The 26,986-nt window shown below is 31.0% G+C and overlaps 2 protein-coding genes across 2 annotated transcripts; one reads left to right on the forward strand and one right to left on the reverse strand.

Annotated features, from left to right (window-relative positions):
* Window positions 1-727: 727 nt before the first annotated feature.
* LOC111682122 (homeobox protein 2) lies at window positions 728-26,777 on the reverse strand. The gene is made up of 3 exons (XM_023444032.2): window positions 26,576-26,777; window positions 12,225-12,657; window positions 728-4,546 (listed from the first exon to the last, which is right to left on the reverse strand). Exons 2-3 carry the CDS (start codon window positions 12,365-12,367, stop codon window positions 1,084-1,086), a joined length of 3,606 nt encoding a protein of 1,201 aa, XP_023299800.2. The 5' UTR covers window positions 12,368-12,657; window positions 26,576-26,777; the 3' UTR covers window positions 728-1,083.
* On the forward strand, window positions 21,865-25,258 carry LOC111682118 (myb-like protein AA). The gene is made up of 2 exons (XM_046952162.1): window positions 21,865-22,462; window positions 23,806-25,258. Exons 1-2 carry the CDS (start codon window positions 22,451-22,453, stop codon window positions 25,171-25,173), a joined length of 1,380 nt encoding a protein of 459 aa, XP_046808118.1. The 5' UTR covers window positions 21,865-22,450; the 3' UTR covers window positions 25,174-25,258.
* Window positions 26,778-26,986: the final 209 nt, after the last annotated feature.

Below are 26,986 nucleotides of genomic sequence, written 5' to 3' on the forward strand. Positions count from 1 at the left end.
CTGTCTCTTTGTAGGGTGTAGAGTGACGATTGACTTCCTCGTAGGACAAGCCCATGTTAAAATGGTTGGTCACCTGGGTAGTCAGGTGGCTAGGGGCCAACACAAGTGGTAGGTTAAGTGGTCAGTTCGGGACTGTCCTGTCGAACTGCTGGGTAATGAAGCCAACAGCATCCAAATATACAAAACCAAATACATCTACACACACATGTACATTTTTTTCCAATTCACAGTGTTGTTGTTGCTAATTTATGAAAGCATGAAAAAAATGTCTTTTTTGTTGAAATTTTCAGAGGTCACGGATTTTTGCTCATAACTCCGTTATTTATAGACCGATTTTGCTGATTTTAAGTAGCGATCTTCTCAAAAGCATGTATAACAGAATTATTAAAAATTCGGATCACGCCAATATCTGGGGTTCTCTAAAAATTTATTTTAACAGACAGACGGACTTGGCTTAATCGACTCCGCTAACTATAAGGATTCAGAATATATATATGTATACCTTCTCACGATGGTGAAGGGTATAAAAATCACTATAATTAATGACAAATTATAGTTTTGTTTTCTTTTATAGATTTATTGTTGAGATTTCTTACTTAAGGCTTTATTCTTAAATAGTTTTGAAATAACAATCAATTATTTTGCAATTTGTTTCACTTAAAATTATATGGATTTTAAAATGTAATTAATTGTTTTAAAGTTACTTACGATTTAATTTGAAATTATTCATATCAATATTATTCTGTTTTATTTTTATTTTTTATTCTAAATTTAACAACTATTGATTAGTGCTGTGATGTACATTTGAGAATTGTGTTAAAAATATGTTTTTAAATTTGTATATATTTTTTCATACTCATATTTTAAAACGAAACTCAAAATATTTTATTAAGATTACTCTTAAATTTTCAAATTAAACTTTGATTTTTTTTCGTTTCACAAAAAGTGAAGCTAAATTTTGTATAATCTTAATAAAAGATTATGTAAAGGGTGTGATTAAAAAAAATATAATGGAATTTAAAAATTAATGATATTTACAAAAAAAATAATTATTTATAATAATAGCAACAAGTTAAATTTAAATTAAATTATTTTTATAAAAATATTACGACCAAATAGTTTTTTACGCTTTTTTGATTCAAATGCGGAACGGGCTTGATCGGGAGACATAAAAGCCACACGAGCATCGCCAGTGGGTGAACCATCATCATTAAAGCGTCGTATTATATCATCGGGTGTTAAATCAAATCCTTGAAAGAAATTTAAAATATCTGAAAGTTGAGCTTTATAGGGAACATTTTCCAAAGATAAAACACAGCCTGGCCGGGTAAATTGTTCGGGTATACCTCCACCATTACCACCACCTCCACCACCATTATTACTTCTGCCATTATTGTTATTGTTGGGTGCATTAACATTATTGTCATTATCAAGGGGTCCATTATCATTAAAAACATTATTGCCCCGGAAACGATTATTATTATTATTATTGTTGTTACAATTATTCATATTATTATTGGGCATATTTAAATTACGCGTTATACTATCGTTAATCATACCCTTGGTTATCCTTACACCATTACCTCCTGGTATATAGCTAAGAAAAGGTTTACCCAAACGATCGGCGATTTCTTGGGGCGTTATGGGAAATACCCTTAAACTACGATTACGAAATTGTATATTATGAAATCTTTGCACCGCAATCTCTGCATCATTGTTGCGGCGAAATTCAACAATAAACTCACCCGTAGGCAGTTGACGTTCATTGCGCAAGGGCTCAATATGTTTTAAAGCCAAATTTGCCGTTAGCAGTAGTTGAGCCACATCATTTATGCGCGTATTATATTCACAATTCTTGAGTATAACAAAGTTATTATGCATATTGTTTAGGCCGGCAGTCATATTCATTTGTTGTTGATTATTGAAATTGGGATTAAAATTGTTGTAATTGTTTGGTCCCATTACAGGGTTACTTTGTTGTTGATTATTATCTACTGAATTAACAGAAGAGTTTGTTGATCTTTCACTCATACTTCTCAAACGAGGATCATTGAAGAGATTGGAACGATTTTGATTTTGCAAAGGATTAATTGAATTCATGGGATTAAGATCGAATAGACTGGGTATGTTGGGTGTTTGTGGACGTCTAGGATCTAAGTTAGAGCTAAATTTATTTCCTTGCATAGAGTAAATATCATTTTGCCTTAAAATTTCTGCTTCTCTTTCAAAGTTTTCTCTATTATTCATATTATTCATCATCGCCTTATTACTTTTGTCATTGTTAATATTCAGTTCATTGCTGGTAACTATTACATCATCATCATCATGAACTAACACCTGGTCGTCATCATCATCTGCATCTTCTTGTGTCAAATCCATGCTTACTATATTTTGTTGTTTACTTTCTTCTTTCTCAATATGCTCAGTTATAAGTTTCTCCAGTTTACGTTTGGCTTCTTCTTCCTCGGCCGCTTGTTCTTCTTTCATTAGTTGCTCATTGGCCAAACGTATCTTTTCTTTAGCATTTTCCATTTCCTCAATGGTACTGGGTCGCATTCTTACCCGTCTATAACCAATTTGATGATGAGCTCTATCTTCAAAGGCCGACTTGGCATCTTCTTCGCGTGAAAAACGTACATAAGCTACAAATTCCCGCCTATTTTCAGGACTAGCTATGAGCAATATATCATATAATGAATACGAACTAAACATTTTCATAATATCCTGTTCGGTAGCCAAGGAAGGTATATCTTCTATATAAAGCACCGTAAATGGTTCGAGTTGTATCATCTTTTTATATGGATTAAGAGCACTGAAACCGCTATTATTGTTTCCAACACTTTCGTCAGTAGCATCATCGCTTTCATTACCGCGATGTCCATATTCCTTGTCCTGATTGGGAGGACGAAAACTGTCTTCAGCTTCGTTAAACTCTTGCTCGTCTACCGCTTCAATAATCAGTGTTTTGCCTTTTAAAAGGTTTTTGCTACGACATAATGCTTTCGCTACACTGGACTGTTTTGAGAATTGTACATAGGCTATGCCTACCCTTAGACCATGTTTATCGTTAAGCATTTTAATGCCATTATGTGGTATAAACAAACCTACAAAGAATTTACGCAAATCACTGTAAGTAGTTCTGGAGCACATGTTGGAGATTTTAATGCAATTAGTTTCGTTGGGATCTACCTCTTTAGGTTTAGTATCTTCTGCTTTTGGCGAATCCATTGAAGACATGTTAGAGGTGTTTTGTTTTGTGTTAAGAGACTTCTGACCACTGCTTAAGGCCGCCGCCTGAGCAAACAAAGTTGGATACATTTGCTCGTATGGATTGACATTGGCAAAAGCAATAGGTTCTTGTGTTAAAACCGGTTCATTATCAACAGTTGTTACATTAGTTTCCATTGTTTTCTTCTCCACAAAAATGCCGGGTATTGATGAGCTGCTTGTAGTATTAGAAACGTTTCCTGTTAGATTAGCAGAGGCATTTAAAGCGGTTGTATAAGGATTTTGTAGTGCAAAACCCTTAAAAGAATCATTGCTATTGCCAGCATTTAGTATACCACTCAAACTGTAATTATTAAGAGCTGTCAGAGATTGATTAGACGTATTATAGTTTTGTATATTTATTGCTTCCATAGGCTTGTTATCATTTCCCATATTATTAGAGTTATTAAACGTAGCTTGATAATTTGCAATTCTCATAAAAGACTGTTGACCCGCATCCGTTGAACTATAGCTAGCCTGATAAGCATTTGTTGTTGTACTCCAGGGTGATATATTTGATTTAGGTTTATTATCCGCCGTCGAATCCATACTGCGTGGTCTATTATTATTATTGCCACTATCCCTACTCGAGCGACGATTATTGTCTCGACTGTTGTTGTTACGAGAACGTTCTCGTTCACGACTTCTATCGCGACTACGCTCTCGACTGCGAGCACGACTTCTTTCACGACTGCGTGAACGATGGCGCGATGATCTTCTTCCATTAGGCCAGTCCCGTTCATGCGAGCGATCTCTACTACGCTCACGACGACGTCTAAAAATGCTACGTTCTCTAGAATGAGATCTGGAGCGACGACGATCTCGTGAATCCGAACGACGTCTATCGCGATCATGTCTTGATTCAGAGTCATCGGAATCAAGGTTATTCTTGGTAGCAGTTGTAGTATTTTTCGTTTCGGGTATTAAAGTAAACCCCGCCTGTTGTTGATAGGCCAAAAACGATGGAGTGGCCGCCGCTGTTGCAGTAGTACTAGTTAATATATTTTGAAAACTACTTGCTGTAATAACTGGTGGTTGTGGTGCCGTTGTCATCACTGTATTTTTTATACTCGGCGGCGCAACGACGATGGGTGGTGATGATTTGGGTTGAGCCAAAATCGCGCCGCCAGTAGCCTTTTTCAAAGCTAACAGCGACTGTTGGCGAGCGATTTCTATAACTTTTTGCATTTCTGCCCGCGATGAAAGTAAGAGACGTATTTGTACGCCATTAATGGCTTCGCGGTCGTGCATCATAGCTTGTCGGGCATCTTCATCGGTACTGTTTCGAAATAAATGCAAATACAAAAGAAATATAGTTTTGGACGAGAACTAATGTAAAATACCAGCACTAGATAATCAATGTTTTAAAACTGAAGAAAGATAATAGTTGTTGGTCAGTATTTAGAGTGTTAAATCATAAGTTTTGGCTTAGAATTGTGATCATGTTCAATTTGTAAACAACAAATTTAATTATGAATAAGAATTTCGAAGATAGATAAGAATTACGTATGTTGAGATACGCGAGATACTGAGATATCTTAACGATCTAAGTCTTAAATAATTCAATCAAACAAGTTTCCTATTTAAAATCTGCAAAATCGATCCATAAATAACAGAGTCAACCTCTGAGAATTTCGTAAAAAATCGAATTTTCCATGAAGACTTAAGAACACAACTTTGTTATTTTTTTTATTAATCTTTTTATTTTTTGTCACAGTCAAAACTCTATGGTGAAGGGTATATATGATTTGGCACAGTCGAATATACTGCTCTTGCTTTGTTAAATTTCAGCTCCTGATCTATTAGTAATATCCAATAATATGTATTTTATTTTTCAAATTATTGTAAAATGAAGATCGTTGTCGTGTTTGTCACATTCGTCACAGTTATCAATATGCATCGTCCTACAGAACAATACTTTATATTTAAAACTAATATTGCTAATACGCACCGTGGTATCTGTTCAGTATTTAACTTAAAAACAAAAATAGTAGTTGTTAGGTTTTAGAGTATTAAAAAAATGTTCCGCTAAACTAGATTATAGACTAGACTATAGACTTAATTATATACTAGAATATAGACTATATAATATACTATATATATATAATATACTATAGTATATACTAGACCGTAAACTATAGATAAGACTGTAGACTAAAATATTGACTATAACCTAGACTATAGCTGCGACTATAGACTATAATATTGACTAGACTATAATATAGACTAGACTATAGACTAGACTACAGACTAGACTATAGACTATACTACAGACTAGACTATAGACTAGACTATAGACTAGACTATAGACTAGACTATGGACTAGACTATAGACTAGACTATAGACTAGACTATAGACTAGACTATAGACTAGACTATAGACTAGACTATAGACTAGACTATAGACTAGACTATAGACTAGACTAGACTCTAGATTGGACTATAGACTAGACTATAGACTAGACTATACTATAGGCTAGTTTATAGACTAGACTGTAGACTATACTGTTGAGTAGTTTAGAATATAGGCTAGACTGTAGACTATACTGTTGACTAGACTAGGCTGTAGTCTAGACTATAAATTAGCCCATACTATAGACTATCTTATAGACTAGACTATAGACAACACTATAGACTAGACTATAGATTAGACTAAAGGCTAGACTATAAACTAGACTATAGAAGAGACTATAGACTAGACTACAGACTATACTATAAAGTAGACTATAGATTATACTGTTGACTAGACTAGGCTCTATACTGTAGACTTTACTAGACTGGACTATAGTCTAGAATATTACGAGATATTCTAAACTATGGACTAGACTTAAGACCAGACTGTAATCTATAGACTAGAGTAGTCTATAGAGTAGAATGTAGACGAGACTATAGTCCACACTAGAATGTAGACTAGAGTAGAATATAAATGAGACTATAGACTATACTATAGTCAAGACTTAAGACTAGGCTATAGACTAGGGAAGATTATACAGTAGAACATAAACGAGATTATAGACGAGACTACACTATACTATATTCCAGACTGTAAACCAGATTATATACTATAGTACACTATAGAGTAGAATATAAAAATAAAACGAGCTGCTAGCTTTTTTGTTTAAATTCTCATAAGGGAAAGATAGCTTGTTATTTTTTATAATATGAAAAAGCCATTTAAGATTAATTTAAGTTAGATAACAAGAATTTATAAGTAATTTTTGATCATACGTCTTTTCTATTCGCTTAATGGGAACGTCGTAATGTCCGTCAAAGTCCTACTTTCATTGAATTGAAGAACTACTAATACGTACATACTCACCAATATCATGTCCAAAAATTGTAATAGAATAACACTCAAATGATTGTTTTTCATAATGATATGATATCAAAAGAAAGTCTTCAGTTTGTTTGCTTAAAAACGATTTTAAATATATATCGTTTGGTAACTCGTAAAAATTTGAGTTATTTTTAAAAATTATGTGTATTCAAAAATACGAAATTTTAACTCTACTACCATTTCCTATTACAAATTTATATTTATAGAATTACTTTTTAGTACAAAATATGTTCATATAAATATATATTTGGACAATACCCAATATCAGAAAGATTAGTATGACGTTCCAAAAAGTAACTTTAGAAGTATTTTGTTTAAATTACAATACAATATTTGTCTTTACTTATAATTATCCTCTCATTTTCCGAAATACTTACTTTTTTAAACATCTATTCAGTAAATATTGTCTTGTTTTTTATCAGTATTAATTTTAAATTAAAAATATCTAATTCGGATTATATACATTTTTCCCAATACCCTTTGACATAAATCATATAATTGGCAAATTAAACTCAAGTTATAAGTGAGAAAACACAATTAAAAAAAACAATAAAACAATGATTTCGGAAGAACAAAAACATAATATTTTAAGTAAATTGCAATTTTCTGATTTGTTTTGTTTCATTAATTATTGTTTTAAATGTTTATTTAACATTTTTCCAAAATTTTCCATTTTACAAAAGTATTGTTTGCAAAAATCAGCTGTTCACTGATTATGTTTTTGAGTGAAAACTTGGCAATACTAACAAAGTTAACTGAGCTTAAATCTAAAACTGAAAAACACAATTATCGGTTAAAGTCCCTCTAAATTTGTTCCGAGTTTAATCTAACAGCAAGTTAAACCTAGTTTAACTGATGAGTAAAAAACCCGCTCTTAGTATATGAAATTTTTCAATTACTTCTCTGCAATCAGTACGCCACGTCAGAAAAAAAAAATTATTCCAACAAAAAAAACGGAATCGCAAGAAAAACAAGAATTAATTTTTATTCGTTTCACTGCTTTACGATTGTATGTATATCCACCCTAATTATATTGTTATTCAGTTATGACACGATCGAAAGAAGATATTCCTATGAAGATTTTCGTAAAAACAGTTTTGAAGAATAGTTAATTTATATCAAAGATGAAACCAGTTTTTCAGACATACACGAAGAGCCACCATTAGAGTTCTCTGTTTTTTTCTCATTCACACGTACATACGTCATTCTTAATTTTGAAGTTTTTTGATTGAGATACACACAGAGAAATCTCTCATGTTAAACATGAAGATAAGTTCCTGTTTACCAAATGCTATTTTTTCTGAGTGAATAAGTTAAATATTGAAATTTTTAAAAAAAATTTTAATTATGAACAAATGTGGTATCCGCTACTACGTTATTTAATGACATATAAGCCGATTTCCTTCAATGTCATTAAATTGACATTTAGAGTACTTCATATGAGTTCAAACATCATGGAGGATATTTTTATACACATAACAATCCATTATTTGTTAAATTTTGTAAAATCTTCCATTGTTTATTTAGTTTTAACTGCACGGAATATATATTAAGGGTCCACCTTATATCTTAAATTGCAAATTAATGCATTTCCGTTGGCAATCAACACAAATAATTGTTTATGTTTTAGTTTTTTCTAACACATGTTTATACAAAATTCAAAATATAACTCTTTTTTTGTCGTTTCACATAGAGTACACTATACAACACTAGAAACTATTACAATCTTTTCTTTCAGTGCAAAGACTGCAAAAACAATAACTGAAGTGGTGTTAGTGAGGCATGAAAATTTTACGCTCTGCCGATGTCGGCTATATTGCAAATGTATAATATTAATTTTTCTGTATTCATAAAAGAAAATTGTCCTATTCATAACGAATGTCGTATCATTGTATGTCATACCTAAGTTTTAAACAATTATAAAAAAATTACGACGTACTAGTGTCGTATACAACTCAGATTGTAAATTTAAACAATGGATTATTTAAAAATGTCTCTTTATACTTAAAAAAACTTAAAAGCATAAACCTAGTAATAAGTTGTATTTACTTAACAACTTATTTTTCAATGCCTACTTTTTTTAACATCTACATTACTTTTTAAGTAATTTAGTAATAAGAGATATATAATCTGATACTTTTTTTACCATTTTTAAACCAATAGAATAACTAAGCATGGATATTGTGAGTACGATAGCGGACTAACAAACATGAGATCCAAGGTTCATATCCTCGCTAGCTATTTTTTATGTGAAAAAAAAACAAAATTTACCACATAAATTCATTATTATGTAAAAACAACTTGATTTTGGCAAAGCTCCCCACTATAGTGGGGAGGGTATTATGCGTTTGTGCTGGAAAGTATAACTTTCTTAGTCGATTTTGGTCCAATAACATGTGTATGCATGTTAACCTTAGAGTGCTCCAAGCTTGTATGAAGGAAAAAAAATTTATCCTACAGGCCGTCCCTCCCTCTAGAATTGTTCTATACATACACATAAGTTTTATGATAATCTACCTAAAAATAGAAACAATTTCGACTAGTTTCCATCAAAAATTGCAAATATTACAAAATTTGACCTTTAAAGTTTATGGGTTAATGGCGTCCGAATTGCATGAAACTCTTTATTTTTATTTAAAAATATTTGGACTAATAAATTTACATAAGATTCTATTTAAAATACACAACAATATAATATAAAGGCTAATTTTGCAAAATATTACATAAAAAAGGGTTTTTCTCGAAATCCGCTGAATTCAAAATGGAGGTACAGGCAAACTATAAGAGGTAACGTAGTCCTATTGACCTAATTTTTTGGACGACTTATTTTTATAACCCGTAGCACAATTTTACGGTTCAAAATTCGAAACTTAGTTTTTTTGGAGCACTCTAGTAAACCTAGTGCGCATGCTACAGATCCCATTTTTTAAGTTAATTTGATGATACTTGTCACATATTCTACTTTTGGTACAAGGTCGAACGCTATTGAAAATGGTTGAAATCGGTCTATTATTTCGCTTAGCCCCCATAAAACTGTAGCCCCAGAATAGGGCTTTTGGGCTCATAATTATGATAAAAATTGTAATATCGGCAAAATTTATAGAATTTTTACAGATTTTTGTAATAATCGGGTCTCATTTGACCCTAGCCTTCATACAAACTTCCCTTTAGAAAATGACTTCAAGGTCAATATTCACTTATAAACAGTAATAACACAAATTCTACATAAATAATTTTGAAATATACGTAATCTATCAAATTTTGTAAGGATAAATCCATATTCTTCTACTCTACGAGCCGACTTGTAAAAAATCTTTTTTTTTTGTTAACAATAATCCACATTTTTAACATACTGACTGGTGTAGGGTATCATATGGTCGACCATGCCCGACTCTACATTCATAGTTGTTTTTATTTAAAAAACCGTAAAAATCGTCAATTTTCCTATTTTTGGCAACACTGCGTTTGATAAATTTGATCAGTCATTTCGCTTTACAATGTTGATTCTGTTGCGATTTTTTAATCACAAACTTCAGAAGAACATGTTTTAAAACATAAATATAACTTGCGATTATTTAATCAAAAACTTCAGACTTCTTTAAAAAAAACCTTTACATAATTAGTAAAAGATGATTTTTCATAACCCTTTTTATGTTTACAGTATACATCGGATCTTTGCAACTTAGTCAATTTAAAACAAACATTTTAAAATATTTTGTAAGTTAATAAAATTTGGTTCAAATTTACTAAATTAGTATTTAATCCAGGAAAATTTGTCGAAAAGATAAGGAATGGTCAATTTAAAGTTGATAAAGAGCTTCGCCTTGGGCCCTTGCAATTTCAAAAACGCTAGTTTTAATCAGCTTTAATGTGGCAACAGTGATTACTTCTGGTGATGGTGTTTTGTTTGTGTATTTTACCGTTATAGTTTATGTTGGTGTCTATAATAAAATTCAATTCGTTGAAGCAGTCATAATGTAGGTCTGAGTTGGGGAACAACTCTCGCGTCAACACGATTCATTTTTAAACGCGTTCAAGCTTGTGTTTGTTGCCTGGCTTTCAACAGTTTTGCGTCTCGCTCGCATTGGTTGTCTACATTAAACTCGTGTTTTCGTATCACCTTAAATGAGGTTATGTTTAATTGATGAACCCTGATGAACACCATTAAACCCCAACTGTTTATACCCTGCTGGAGACCATTAAAACTCTTCAACTTTACTGGTGGAGTACCATTTAAAACTCAAATTTTGCTTAAGTGTTTAAAGGTTTTAAGCTTCTAGATGTAAATGCATTTGGAATCCATTTATTTTAATTTTTGTAGACTTTTCACATTCAATTACAAAAAAGCATTAAGTCACGTGTCAATTTGATTTTCAAGATATGGTCTATATTATATGATTGCGTTTTAGAATAATTTGCATCTAGTATTTAGCGGATAGCGGTATTCCACAATAATCAATTTAGAAGGCAACTAAAATACACCCAGCAAAAAATAAAATTGAAGTACTTCCAAAAGAATAACATTTATCACCACTTCAAAAGTAGTACTAAGTGAATTTGTTTACCTTCTGTGGAAGTGATGATTACTGACATTCAATAAAGCGAAAATAATCAAATTTTGTTTAAAATTAATTTCATATTTCTTTTATACTGAAATTTTTTTGACTTAAACCCATTTTATTTTAGAGTTGATTGATAAATGCTTGTAATTTATTTATTATAATATTATTTAAGTCAAATTAGTTGTGTTCTATAATACTACAATTTCACTTCCTAATAACTTCCTAAAAAAGAACATAAAAATTACTTCCTGAAAATGACCTCAGATGTAGTGAATTTGGAATCAAATTAAAAGAACATTCCCCCTATGACAAGCCTGTGTTAAAATCATCACTTTTTCCGGTCATTTTCAGTACTTCTATAAAATAAATTCTACTTCTTTTTCGCTTCTTTGGAAGTTCTTTTTTTACTGGGTATATCCACATTTTTAATAAGGACAGGTTATACTATACATATGGGTAATTTCGTATCACTTTCAAAATCGCTGTCTTCCAATTTGGATAAAAATTGCTCCAAGGTTAGTACTATTGCATAGTAGGCTAGACTTTTCAGCTTTATCGGTCAAGAACTGACGAACTTAGAGGGGGTCAAAGATGGACATTTAGGACATACAGGTTTATATTCAATTGAGTGTAACATTTCACCTATTGGTCCTAGTAAAAATTGTCCATATGAGTTAAGATAGGTAGTTTTAGATCTACTTATTAAGGTTACTTTTTGTGATATCGAATATATTCGAGCTTGTTATTGAGTCTGAAATATTAATCCGTTATCTTCAAAAAAGAAGTAGTCTCTGTTATATGGTTTTCTTATTTGGATTATATTTTTTGTCCTGACTCGATAATTTTAATTAATTTAAGATAATTTATAGAATCCCATTGATAAATGTTACCACAAACACTCATATGCTTGAGGTAACTAACCAAAACTTACCCATTTCATTGACTCACACACAACCATCCAACCATTATTACCTCTCTTCTTTCAATATTAAAACATCTTAATAACTAAAGAAAAATATGCAAAAATATGTTTTTGAATTTTTAATCAAAATATCTACCTGAAAGCAATAAAAGCATCACCCATTTCTCCGCCAACAATATGAACACCACCTTCGGGTATTGAAAGACCTCGGAAGAATTGCCGGATATCCAAGGCATTCGCAGACCATGGTAAATTTTGTAAACGAATAATAACACTCATGATGCTCTGATTATCGTTTATGAATAATTTTATTTTCCAAACTTATACAATATTGTTTGTTTATTACGCTAAACACTCATCAGGAAGTAAGTGGTATCCTTTTGTTTTCTAATGGGATTTATTTCGTTTATCTGCCACTGTCACGCTATGGCATAAAACATTCAATGACAATTTTATGCAAAAATCGTACATGCATACATTAACTTCATTGAGTTTTACACGCAAGCGCACATGTATTTTATGTTATTTGCAGTCTAAATCCCCAAAGTTAAGACGTTAAGACATGAACTCTGCAAAGAAAATATAGAAAAATATAATAAACAAAAAATACCTTACAAAAATAAATGTGTTTATTTTAATTAAACCTGCTCCTGGTTCTATGATAAAGAATCTTCTTTCATTCGGAAGAGTATAAACTTGTTATTATGCATCTTAAACCTAATCATGCAATTCTCAACTTTGCACATTTTAAAAGCTAGGTTTCGCGCTAAATAACAATTTTAAAAGACTCCAAAAGTTAGTGATTTTTAGGGCAGGTTTAATGTTTAATTTTACATGCTTTGGCATGCTTACAATCCAAATAATATTACAAAAATACACATGAATAAAATCAAAAAGATATACATATCTTTATCGGGCAACAAGTTTTTTTATAACAATCTGATAATAAAAACAAGTAAGAAATTATAGTCGGGCTAGGTCGACCATATAATACCCTACACCACCTTTTTCATTTCATTGAACGAATTTTCACGATCACACAAGTAATATGATCTGTCAAAATTTTTGCGTAGAAGAGTACGGATGGGATCGTCTAAACGCAATATGTAATGAAACCATCACACATTGACAGAGAATACGGATGAAAAATTTGACAGTCGTATGGTTCTCTTCATTTTTGAAATGATTCAAAAAAACAAGCGCATTAGATCAGGAATGTAGTTTTATGTAAACACGAAAAATATAAATCAAACAACTTTTATTCTCTTTTTTGTCATACGGATGGAATTTCATTTTACTTTTTCATTAGACTTGTCGTACGTAAATTGTGGACATTTAAGTGAAATTTTGATGGGGGCTTTTCAAAGGGGCTAGGGTCATATGAGGACGAATTATTATCGAATTCGTGAGGGTCATCAAGTCTAGTATAGAACTCGGTTCTGCATCTTTTTGTCGAGATATGAGAATATTAAACATATAATAATAATTCGGCGGGTTCAGTTGTATGGGGGCTCGGTGAAATAATGGACCGATGTAAACCATTTTCAACAGGCTTCGTCTACGGTACCATAGACGATTGTGTGCCAAATTTTTTTGAATTATCTCCAAAATTGGGCTTTTCATAGGGGCTAGAGTGATATGAGGACCAATTATTATGGAATTCGTGGGGGTCATCAAGTCTAGTATAGAACTTGGTTTTGCAGCTTTTTGTCGAGCTATGAGTATATTCAACATAATTATGAACTAAAAAGCTCTTTTCGGCGGGTTCAGTTGTATGGGGACTTGGTGAAATAATGGACCGATGTAAACCACTTTCAACAGGCTTCGTCTACGGTACCAGATATTATGGGCGCTAGGCGAATAATGGACCATCTATGGTACCATAAAAGATCATGTGCCAAATTTCATTGAATTATCTCCAAAATTGCGACCTGTAGTTTGTTGTATGGGGGCTAGGCGAATAATGGACCGATCTTAACCATTTTCAATAGGCTTCGTCCTTAGGACAATAGAAGATCATGTGCCAAATTTCATTGAATTATTTTCAAATTACAACCTGAAATTTAATTACAAAGTTTACATGGACGGACGGACATAGCTTAATCGACTCAGAAAATTATTCTGAGCCGATTGGTATACTTTAGGACCAATATTATTGTGCGTTACAAACATCAGCACAAACCCAATATATCCTCCCCACTAAAGTGGTGTAGGGTATAAAAATATAATAAATCCAGATTCATATACGTAAATCCTTAGTAATTAGTACGAGAGCGTAGAGAGCGAAAATAAAATACATTTCGTTAGATGAAGTTCACATTAATATTATCTGATACATATTTTCACATTATGTAAGTTGTAATAGAAAAGTTATTTAAGATGATATCACATGCTTAGACACAAAAAGAAATATACACGCCTGGCACCAAAGTGTTTATAATTTTTTCAATAACATCCGTTGTTAAAGTGTAAACATACGTACGACAACACTCGTTGTTGAAATCAAACAATCTGTTGCAAAAAGTGAGCTTACCGCGTTTATTAATATTTAAGCAACAGATGTGTATAAAATTAAGATTTCTAGAATTGTCGTACGTATGTATACATTTTGACAACGAATGTTATTGAAAAATTATAAACACTTTAGTGTTAATATGGTACCAGGTGTGTATATTTATTTTTCGCTCTGTGTACAAGTATTACCTTAATAACACAGGTCAACAGATGTTTAACCCAGAGACCAATGTTCCACATCTTTCTGTAGAATTTCTTCATAACTTTAAGGTTTCAAAATTTCATATCCTTGGGTTTGAAAAAAGTCCTTTTTTTTGGCCATATTTAAGACATCTTTATTTATAAAATTTATTATATAGTCTAAAAGTCGAATACGACAACTGTTAAATAAAGGTCTCTTCTGCTACATTACCTTTCTTCTTCGAGTTATTTTAATATTAAGTTTTGTTAAACTAAAACTAAAGTAATATAACGAATTTTTAGGACAAACTTATTGTCACAATTTTCTCTAAAAATATTGTTTATGATAAAATAAACTTATTTGCCTAGGGGGACCTGGAGACCTGGTTTCTATGAAACATTTTTGTGTGGAATTGTTGTATTCTTATTTTTAATACAATCAAGAGCGTTAAAGTCTTTTCTATGGGGTTAATAATGAACCGATCTTCATAGTATTTGACAGAGAGATTTTGTATTGTAAGAAAGTTATTTATGTTGAATTTCATGGGCGTCAAAGTCATTTTCTAAAGTGGACAATATATATAGGGGTTAGAGTCAATTATGTAACGATCCTTTCTACTTGATAGATTTTTGCTTGTATTAAATATATTTACGTCAAGTGTCATCGCTGTACTCGTACTTTAAAGGCAGTTCTGAGCAGGTTTCTATAGTTGAAACGAAAAGTCGACTTTTCGCGTTTAGTTAAAAGTCGACTTTTCAACTTTTTGTATTTTATGCAAAGTGGATTTTTCGACTTTTCGTTTTTTAGTAATTTGTAACGTCTATCGACATTTTTCGACTTTTCGAGTAATTTTGACTTTTTCCGACTTTTTGACTTTTTCTGACTTTTCTACTATTTCAAACTTGTCGACTATTTTCGACTTTTTTTTCGATTTTCAACTATTTTCGACTGTTTAACAATTTTTGTCTTTTTTCGACTATTTTATACTTTTCGACTTTTTTCGACTATTTCCTACTTTTTTCGACTTTTCGACAATTTTTGACTTTTTCCGACTACTTTCGACCTTTTCCAACTTTTTGACTATTTTTTACTTTTTTCGACTTTTCGACTTTTTTCAACTTTTCGACTTTAATGTCCAAAGTCGACTTTTCGACCTTTTTCACAGACAATAGACGAGTTATCGGCTTTTTTGGAACAAAATAGTCGACTTCGACTTTTTTCAACAAAAAGTCGATTGTTCGATTATTCGAAAGTAAATTTATAGAACCCTAGTTCTGAGTATTACAGTCATGGGGTACCGATCCTTAGAAAATTGTACCCATTCTTATACAATTTTACAAACAGATTAGGTTCTTATTCTGCTAATCTTGACTGCTGCTCTCGCTCTGCCTTATTTTTATAAACAAGCGAACAATAACAAAATTTACCGTATAATTATGTATTTTGTTTTTTGCATTTTCTGTCTGAGCATCAATAAGAAATCTCATTTTTTGATAAAATTTTCAGAGGTTGCCTCCGATTTTTGCTCATATCTCTGTTATTTATAGACCAATTTTGCTGATATTAAATTGCTATCTTATCGAAAGCATGTATACAAACATACAGACCGACATGGCAAAATCGACGCTGATATCTATAAGGGTTCAGAATATATATATACTTTAAAGGTTCGGAAAATTATATTAAAGAAATTACAAATGGAATGACAAACTTATATATACCCTTCTCACGATGGTGAAGGGTATAAAAATATGAGTTTTAAAGGATTTTACTTATATCCGTAAAACAAGAGTATTTTTTGTTTTTGTTCGATCCACAAAATATAAAATGCACTAATGGGATAAAAGTTTAAATTACTGTAGATTTTTAGAATTCGTAGTTTTCAATTTTGAAAAATTTTAATTTACATACATACACGTATCCTTACGTACTCAGCAATTCGACGGGACAGTCCCGAACTGACCACTTAACCTACCACTTGTGGTAGCCCCTAGCCACCTGACTACCCAGGTGACCAATCATTTTAACGTGGGCTTGTCCTACGAGGAAGTCAATCGTCACTCTACACCCTACAAAGAGACAGTAAAGAGACGATTGCCTCCGCTCTCGCTTACAAAGGGGACACTAACACGACTGTCTTTATTCTCATTTACAAAGAGTTTATTTGTTACGAAAGACCAAAAACATACGAATTGGAGTCAGCCAGGTGGTAAGATAGGTGATAAGATAAAATTTAAAAATTTCAAGTGTCTATGGGGCAATAATGTGACGATTGACCCGAAAGATATAAATTTAAGTCAACCAGATGGTGGCATATTAGTAGAAAGTAATAATTATTTCTCCAAAAGATGGGTAAAATAACTACTTTCAGAAATACAACAAAAAAAAAAACAACTTTTAAGAGTATAATCTCTATGATACTTGAGGACAGTATAGAGACGACTGTCTCCGCTCCCGCTTACAAAGAGGACACTAAAGTGACGACTGTCTTCATTCTCGATTACAAAGGGTACATTTGACCCAAAAAATACGAATTACAATTAGTGGAAATTACTGTCTTTTTCGTATGCATTGACTCTTTGTCGAACTGCTGGGTAGTGAGCTATTTCTGTCAGTGTATAGTTATATATCGTTTAACCGATGTTGTTTTGCAGTGTATGACCAATAATTTTAGGTGTTACGAACAAGCGCATTATACTCTAGCCATTATAGTAATCTAGTGTATAAAAATGTGACAGACATTTGGACCTAATGTGATTGAGAAACTCTTTTTAGCTTAAGGCATTTAATCTTGTGTATTAGACCATTATGCCAAAACCCTGGTCAACATTTAAAAATGCGAATGGTACTTCTTTTGTTGACTACTAATGAAAATTATCAAATTTTAGAGCAAACTGCAGCATCATCATCATCATTCATTCCTCAAAGCTAGACTGTTTGTTTATCTGATTCAAAACGTTTGCTTTATTAAACTTAAATATATAATTGTAAATACATAATAACTCAATATAATATATTTTTCTTTAGAAAAAAATCTGTTACATTTTGAATTTTTAAAATGTATAACTATTAATGCCATTTTTCATTTATTTTGCAGCTAACTTCCCAATTAAGACCCCCATCTGAATATATATGTATGTAAACTTCAACTGAGTTGAAGTAGGATGATTTGTACAAAACTAGCAATGCTGTAATAATCCACAATTAACTTACGTTTTTCATGTATTGCCATTTGTTAAGAAGTAGTACCGCCGTATCGCTTGTTCACACACTAACACATAGGTCGACAAACACCAGTTTTATTATATTTTTTTTATTTCTTGATATCGTGACGTATATAATTATGTGCACCATTAAGTTAATGTTACTCTTACTTTATTATTTATTTATTTATTTTAATTAGTTGAAAATATTATTAAAGTTATGTGTTTTTTTTATTAGCTGAAGTTATTTGCAAAATTTTCCTTAATTGATTTAATGGGAAAATAAATATATTTCTTTTTTAATAAATAATTCTATAAACATTGAATGTTAAAGTTTTAGGATAAAAATACTTTACATGTTCAGATTAACAGACCTTAAATGGATTCAACTATCTGGTATTTGTTTTACTGACAACAAAAATATCCAACTTCCATCAAAACTCATCACTTGTTTAAAGATTACAGGAAACAATTGTCAACACAAAAATTCCTTTTTCGATAGCTTTATGGTAGCATATAAATTGCAAATAAATTATTAGGGAACATAATATTGTTCAATTCACAATTGATGTAGTATCGTTGTAAGTCATAAAAAAAAATTTCCAATAAATATTTTTTGAAACAAAAACAAATCAATAATAAAAAAATTACGATACAACCGTATAACACCGATTGTGAATTGGACATATGTATATACATATGCAAGTTGTAACGAAATTAATAATTTAATAAAAACTAATCTATAAGATGTTGTTCAGAAGGGGTTATTGGTAAATGTTAAGTTTTTACTTACCCGCCGAAAAAGAAAACGTAACATTCTACATTCGGCTGTGTCGAATCTTATATACCCTTCAACATAGTGTTAGATTTAAAATATTTTCTTTAATTTGCCAAAAAAAAAATAGCATTACGTTCATAAATTCCCATCTCTGTGTTAAAGAAATAAATTCAATACAGCAAACCAAATACTAAACGTTGTTGTTTCCAGCGGTTTACAGTTTTTTATTAGACCTGGTACACACTAGGAAACTTTTGTTGAGAAACTTTTGTTTCAGAAACTACGTAATAATTGCATTGATTTGTTTTTTTTTTTTTTTGTACAAATGAGAAGAATAACAAAACAAGTTTCCGAGTACGGGAAACTCCTCACCGCGAGAGAGATGAATGCTATTCTTTCTCTTTTTCTCTCACGCAAAATCAAATATTTCCCAAAAAAGTTTCCTAGTGTGGACCGACTGTTAACTATCAAACAAAATGGACACGCAAACAAGCACAAGCACACAACGTGGTACTTGTAGTTTTTATGCGTTTTCATAGTAGTTCTTCGACGAAATTTTCAGAGATTTCGGAAAACAATTTTGCAAAAGCACATCAGATAGAATACATACAGTGAGATACCAAAGATAGTTGAGGACTTCAGAAATTTTATTTGAACAGAGAAACAGTCAGACGGAATAACAAACTTATATAAACCTTCTCACGAAGGTGAAGGGTATAAAAATATTAAGTATGCAACTTATGTTGTCATATCCAGATTACGATATTTTTGATTTCTAGTATTGTTCTGAATAAGAAGCTCTCAAGGCCTTTAAAATTATTGATGACTTTATGACTTTATATAAAGCTTTTGTTTCGTGGTCAACAGATTTCTTATCTCTTTTACACGATCTATCAATTGCTGGATCTAGAAGAGTGAATAGACTTGGTAGTGGCTTTTTTCATTGAGGAATTTGGGATTAAACAAATTGACAAAAGTGCTATGAAGGGACATGGAGATAAATAGAAGCATTTTTTGCTCTTTCAGATAAGAACTTCATTAGAAGTTGTCATAATGAAGATGTAAATGGAAATGTACCTATTTATCACATGCGTGATCGCATAAGGTTTCGTATCGAAAAAAGAAACTACTATCGAAATACCATAATTTAAAAAAGGAAAATTGCAAAAAAATGTTTCGCGATTACACCTCCGTTAATTCAGACCCTGATATAGAATTTTAAAACTTTTGGGTTTAATTGAAATATTTTACTATTCGGGAACATACTACTTATGATACTGGTGCCCTTATTTTCTTAACGTTTTTTACAAAAAATGTTTCACGATCACACTTTTTCTTATCATTTCTCACATGTTTCACGATCACACATCCTTTAATTCACATATTTTATCAGTTAGGGCCTCATCGATCCAATTTGAACTGTGGATATTTAAGGAAAATTTTGATGGGGGCTTTGTAGAGGGGCTAGGGTCAAATGAGGCCCTAATTTTGTAAAGTTCATCAGGGTCATCAAGACTAGTATAGAACTTGGTTTTGCAGCTTTTTGTCGAGATACGAGTATATTAAACATAATTATAAACTTAAAAGTCCTATTTGGCGGGTTCAGTTCTATGGAGCCTAGGTGAAATAATGGGCCGATGTTAACTATTTTCAATAAGCTTCGTCTACAGTACCATAAAAGATCATGTGCTAAATTTCATTGAATTATCTCAAAAATTTCGACCTGTAGTTTGATTACAAGATTTACAAGCCCTTTTCGGGTGTACAGTTGTATGGGGGCTAGGAGAAATAATGGACTGATCTTAACCATTTTCATTAGGGTTCGTCCCTGGGACAATAGTAGATCATGTACCAAATTTCATTCAATTATCTTCAAAATTGCGGCCTGTAGGTTTACATGGACGGACAGACGGACGGACATAGCTAAATCGACTCAGAAAATGATTCTGAGCCAATTGGTATAATTTAAGGTGGGTATAGGACTAATATTATTGTGCGTTACAAACATCAGCACAAACCCAATATACCCTCCCCACTAAAGTGGTGTAATGTATAATAACAAGAAAATAATGAATTTTGATGAAAACATTCCAAATATTTTATGTAAATAGTAGTTTTCCGAATTGTTTTATTAATATTATTGTTTTATACGTTTATTTAAAAGTTTTTCTAAAAATTTTCATTCTACAAAGGTATAATTTGCAAAAAACAGCTGTTCATTGTTTATGTTTTTGAGTGAAAAGATGGCAATACTAATAATCTTAATCCATAACTGAAAAACACAATTATCGGTTAAAGTCTGCCTAAATGTTTTCCAAATTTAATCTAAGAGCAAGTTAAACCTAGTTTAACTGAGTAATAAGAAACCAGCCCGATTAATCTTAAAATTTTCTGGTAAATCTGAAAGTTTCCATTTTCCATTAAAATTTTAAATTATTTTGTGTGTGTGTCCAAAAATATTGAATATAGTTATAACATAATTTATGTAGCTGTCAATTCATACAGTAATTGAAGAAAATACCAAAATCATAATCCAATCAAGCCTAAATGTAAATTTGACATTTATTTATATTGCTTACAAAAAAGGACATTAAGTAAACTTCCTAACATTTGCTTTGATATCAATGACAAAAGTGTGTCAAAACACACACCAGTTTATAATTAAAAAAGATTTATTTTAAAATTCCATTAACACTCACATATTTTACAGGTGGTTACCAATGATTTTTGTTGTTTTGTTTTTTTTTAGAGATTTAAAGAAAAAACATTTAGTTTTAAAACTTTCACAATAAAGAGTAAATAACAATTTCCTCATTATCAACAATTGCTTGGATAAAAGCGAATAAGTAAATTGTCAATAGGTAAGCAGTGCTAGAAGTAACAATACTTACTGCAGGACTGACTGGTTTGTTTGTATAAATAAACATGGAAAAACAATTTTAACGCACATTCAGAAAAACATCATTATTATTGTTATTTGGAAAACTTGTCTAAACCCACAACAGGGATTGTAGTGAATATTTTGTTTTATCTTTTTGTATATTAGCTTAGCAAATACATTTTTTTAAATTTTTTAAGGTTTATCATACATCAGCCGCGGTTCAGGCTCGAGTGTTTGGGGAGGGATGGATGTCCGAGTCATACTCGGTCACAGATTGTCAACTCAGCAACAGCTGTATCAACCCAGAATTATCGGTTCTTCGCACCGGAATGACTCGGAGTTCGACGAACAACGACCAAGTATTGCCAACCCAGAAACACCGACTTTACACGTGTCGCTGCTACAACAACAACAGGAAAGAACCATCGCCAAACTCGAACTGTAACATCAACAACACTTTCTTTCAAAACTTTTTCATTTGAATTAATTACAATTTTTTTAAATAAAATTTTCTCGCTCCCTGCTTTTTAATCACTATCTTAGGCAAGAAATAACAAACAAAACCTCTATAGATATATGCACAGGGAATAAATATATAAGTGGTATTATTATTATGTATAACAATTCAATATTGGAAGATCTAGTCTTGTCTTGTGTTGTTAACAAGAGTAGGAAACGAATTAAGATCATTATTATAAAAGCGTACACAAAAAAAATTGCATTCAAAAGTTTATTGCACGTCATCGCTGTTGTGTTATTTAACGGTATATTTGTTTTTTAGAAGAAAAAGAAATAAAAATAAAATATGACAATAATTGTGAGTAAAGTAATGAAAGTGTTTTGTCAATACTACATTAATTAAAGGACTTTTATCGAAAAAAAGAAATAAAATCGATAAAAAAAAAAAACAAATAAAAAAAGTTGATTCCTTTAAATTAATCTTACCTTTTCATACCAGCATTAAATAATTATAAAATAAAAAATAGTTTAACATCAACCACAAGTGTTTTGTGTTAAAAAATATTTAACTTATTTTCCTTAAAATATCGCAAATACTTTAATCATTTAGTCGGATAAACATTGATTATTGTCAAGGATATATATAAATCAGAAAAAATATGAAGCAACAACAAAATTGTTAGAGAGTAAAAATACAAATGGACATTAAACTCAATTGGATATTAAGTCAACTTTATGACATAAACTACAATACAGATTTCCTTAAAAGCATATAGTAGACTAGACTATAGACAAGACTATAGACTAGACTATAGATTAGACTATAGACTAGACTATAGATTAGACTATAGACTAGACTATAGACTAGACTATAGACTAGACTATAGATTAGACTATAGACTAGACTATAGACTAGACTATAGACTAGACTATAGACTAGACTATAGACTAGACTATAGACTAGACTATAGACTAGACTACAGACTAGACTATAGACTAGACTAAGAAAAATCACCAAAAAAAATTTTCACTTATAGATCGTCAGATTGTTTTTTTGTTATAATCATATACTTTAGTTCGTTGAAATAGAAAATTTAGAAAATGTCATTTGAAAAAACAAAAAAGTACCCAAAAAGTAATATTACATATTTTCAAGGAATTTGTTTACTAAATTTTTGTTTTAGTTAAAAATAATGTGTGCATTATTGTGTTTCTAGGATCAATATTACAGACAATTTTTAAAATAAGAGTTAAAGAATCTCATTCAATCGAGACCAATTATGTTAAAATTCTTGTAAATTCTGTTTTGCAACAAGTACTATTCATTTATACATAATACATAACGTCTTAATAAAGTATCAAAAGCCGGAATTTCCCAAACATATATTTGCAATTTTCCGTTAAGACAATAAAATATTTTTATATTCAAAGTTTTAATAGATACATGGGAGCAATGAAATCATATTGCAGTTTTTTTCTGTTCACTGCCGCCAGAGTTCGTACAATCGATAGTAGTAATCGGGATAGACTTGTTTTAAGAGTTACATAAAGTTTTTTTAAAAATAATCTCAAATTCCACAAACATTTACTTATTTAAATTTATAACCTCAACATACACATTTACTTACCTCTCTACGTTTCATTGATTTACCGATTATCTTGCAATCACTATTTTATAATTATTTTTATTTTTATTAACAGAAATTTTTGATATTACTGCTTCTGTCATTGATGACATCGGCAGCTACATTTGAAGAATATAGCAAGGTTGATCATTTCGGTGGTGACTACTATAATAATGCCTTTAAATCTTTTGGCAGAAGATTAATAAGAAGACGTTCGACTAACCAAGAAAAACGAGATACAAGTTTGTCATATGCAGCAACTAATATTAATAATAAAGAAGGAACCCAAGTGAAAACGATAACAGTAATTAAAAATTCAAATGATAAAAATCAAAAACTTAAAATTGACCCAAAATTGCATAAAAATGAGAATTGGGCAGATGAATTTAAGGATAATTTTGATTCTTATGGTATAATACCGGATGTGCCAGATGTGGATGATCTTTTTGAATATGTTAATAAAAAACATAATAACGATAAAGAAAAGGAGAAGGTGAAGAAAAATGAAGCGAAAAATGAAGATAAAAAAGATTTTGATGATAGGAAGGTAAAGGAGGAGACAACAACTACTAGACCAAGTCAAAAGTATCGTCCTAAAGAAATGGAAAAACCGGTTACAGAAATTTCATCGGAAATATCAGATGAGGTAACGGAAAATATGCAAGAGGTGGAAAAAATCAAAGGTGATGCTGAGTTATTGCCTAGTTTCAATAATAGTCGTTTAAAAGTACGTGAATCTTTGATCAGTTTAAACTATTCTACACCAGAACATTCGGTACATCAATATTTCGATAACTATGTACAGCTAAGTCCTGCGGTTAAAGCTGTTGTAGGTTATGATTATCCAAAGCCCTGTATTCATGGTCAGCCTGTAGGAAGTGTAGCAGTAGCGACACCATCGGGTAAAACCTATAACATACCCGGTAATAATAATTCGTATATTAATCCTTATTTGGCGCCAGCATTAACCAGACGTCCACAGATAGGACAAACCACACAATCATCTTTAGTAAATATTCCAGTTTTTCCAATTAATTCATTAGTGCCTCAATTGCAACAACAGCAGCCAAATAATAATAATAATCCTAATTTAAATAATTTTTTACCGCAACAAAATTCTGCAGCTGCTAATCAAGTGCCAAATAATTCTTTGCAACCTCCATTATTTCAGAATAACATTCAAACGAATCAACAACAGCAACCGGCAACGCAACAGAATCAACAACAGCAGCCACCACAGCAAGGGCAAAGTACTTTTGTCTCTACTAGCCAACGTCCTTATGTTTCTCCAAATATACGTTCTGGTCTGAGTGGTGTCAGTAGAGGTCCAGGTTCTAATTTGAATGGTTATCAAAATCAGGCTCAACCTGGTTATCGTATTAATACATTTAATAATGCCTTTCGAAAACCTAATCTATTTCGTTCACGTGGTTTAAAGTATTAATTTTTTTTATAATTCTATAAGTTTAGAATAGTTATTCGTTTTTATTAAAAATATATATATAAAGAATTTATTTTACAAAAACATACAGCAAAGAGTTTTTCAATTCTGTTTAGAATTTTAATAATCCACACTTTAATCTTGGCCTAACCGTCTGTCTATTTGTCAATTATTTGATTAATTTGATCTTTTAAAGATACGGAGACATTATGGATCTGTGCGCGAATAGTAAGATCGATTGTAAAATATAAAAGACCTTAGGATTATTTGATACAAAATCAACCAAGATATTTATTGGACCACATAGATGTAGTCTTAAGACTCTAAGAAGGATTTCTTTAACTGCGTGTTATTTGTTTTTGTTTTCTTTTTATTATCAGTTAATTATGTATGGATACCGAACTTCAGTTACGTGGCCAGCTCCATAGTAATGATTTTAGCCTTAAAAAGGTTCAAGTCGTTTGACAAATATTATTTATGAATAAAACATAATTTTTTTTTATAAAGTTTCAAAGCTATTGTTAAAAAAACGTCTAGTATCTAAATCATTTCGCAACAGGAACACAACTGAAGTGGCATCCGCATTACATAATGCGTTTTGTTTCTCTATCTTTGAAACTTCACTTTCTACGAATGGAATCGTAATAGACATTCCGATGTCCAAGAGGAGTTACATCTTTCTGTGATAAATAATCCTCCTTAACCTAAGATAACCTTATGAAACTAGTTTCAATTGATCACATAATCTGCCACTTGGAACTAACTTCCCTACAAGACATTTATGATCGAAAATAATACAAGAGGAACAGTGGCAGTAATTTGACTGATACTATTAATGGGAATATCCATTATTTCAGTTGTTTCAAAATCAGACCTACTCGAAAGTTTCATAATGCATTTAGGAAACTGATAGAAACATTGTTCTTCACATTGGTGAATAATTCGGTAAATAGTGTCAGTCTAATGGACGGTTTAATGACTATTACATCCTTAATGTTTTTGTAGCAGTAACAAGCCCTGTAAAGTCAGCATGATATGATAAATCCTAATAAAAATCACTAAGTTTTTTGGTTAAAAGTACAATTTTGATAGATTAACAAAAAATTTTTATTACAAAACATTATGAATATTATTTTTATAAAGCAATATCAAAAATTTGTCTTCCTAAAGTAGACCATAGGAAGGGTGGAAGGTATTTTAACTTTGTGTATACACAATTATCTTCACGTTAAAAATCAATAAACCACTTGCAATAACAACAACGAACATTTTTTTATGACACAATGAGACTCCGCTAGCGGACAGTATTTTTGTTTTTTTTTTCATATTCATTGATAAATTTTCTTTATGTGCATTTCTTTAAGTTTTTTTGTACTCAAGATTTTCCTTAGCTAACTTTACTTACCAAAATTCTTAAGAAAATCTCTAAATAAAATATTTCAAAATAAGCCACAACACAAGAAAATGCCTTAAATTTTTCTTTTCTATATTTATTTGCTATTTTTGCTGTAGTTAAACCAGATAAATAAATGTTTTATTTTTATGAAATACCGCAAAATGTTTTATCGTTAAAATTGGTGAAAAATTTGTAGTGAAAAAAAAATGGCGACATTATATACACACAGAGTTGTATAGTACAATAACAAGTAGGCTAAACAAGCGTTTTTTTCAAAAATATTTCTAGCTAAAACTAACAGTTAAATTTCGATTTTTAATTTAATTTATAAAAAATATATCAAGAAAAATGTTTAAAATTAAAGAGAAAAATTATAACATAATTAAAATTATTTAACTTAAGTGAGCTTTAAAATATTTT

Source organism: Lucilia cuprina, chromosome 5 (genome assembly GCF_022045245.1).
Source record: "Lucilia cuprina isolate Lc7/37 chromosome 5, ASM2204524v1, whole genome shotgun sequence".
NCBI lineage: Eukaryota > Metazoa > Arthropoda > Insecta > Diptera > Calliphoridae > Lucilia > Lucilia cuprina.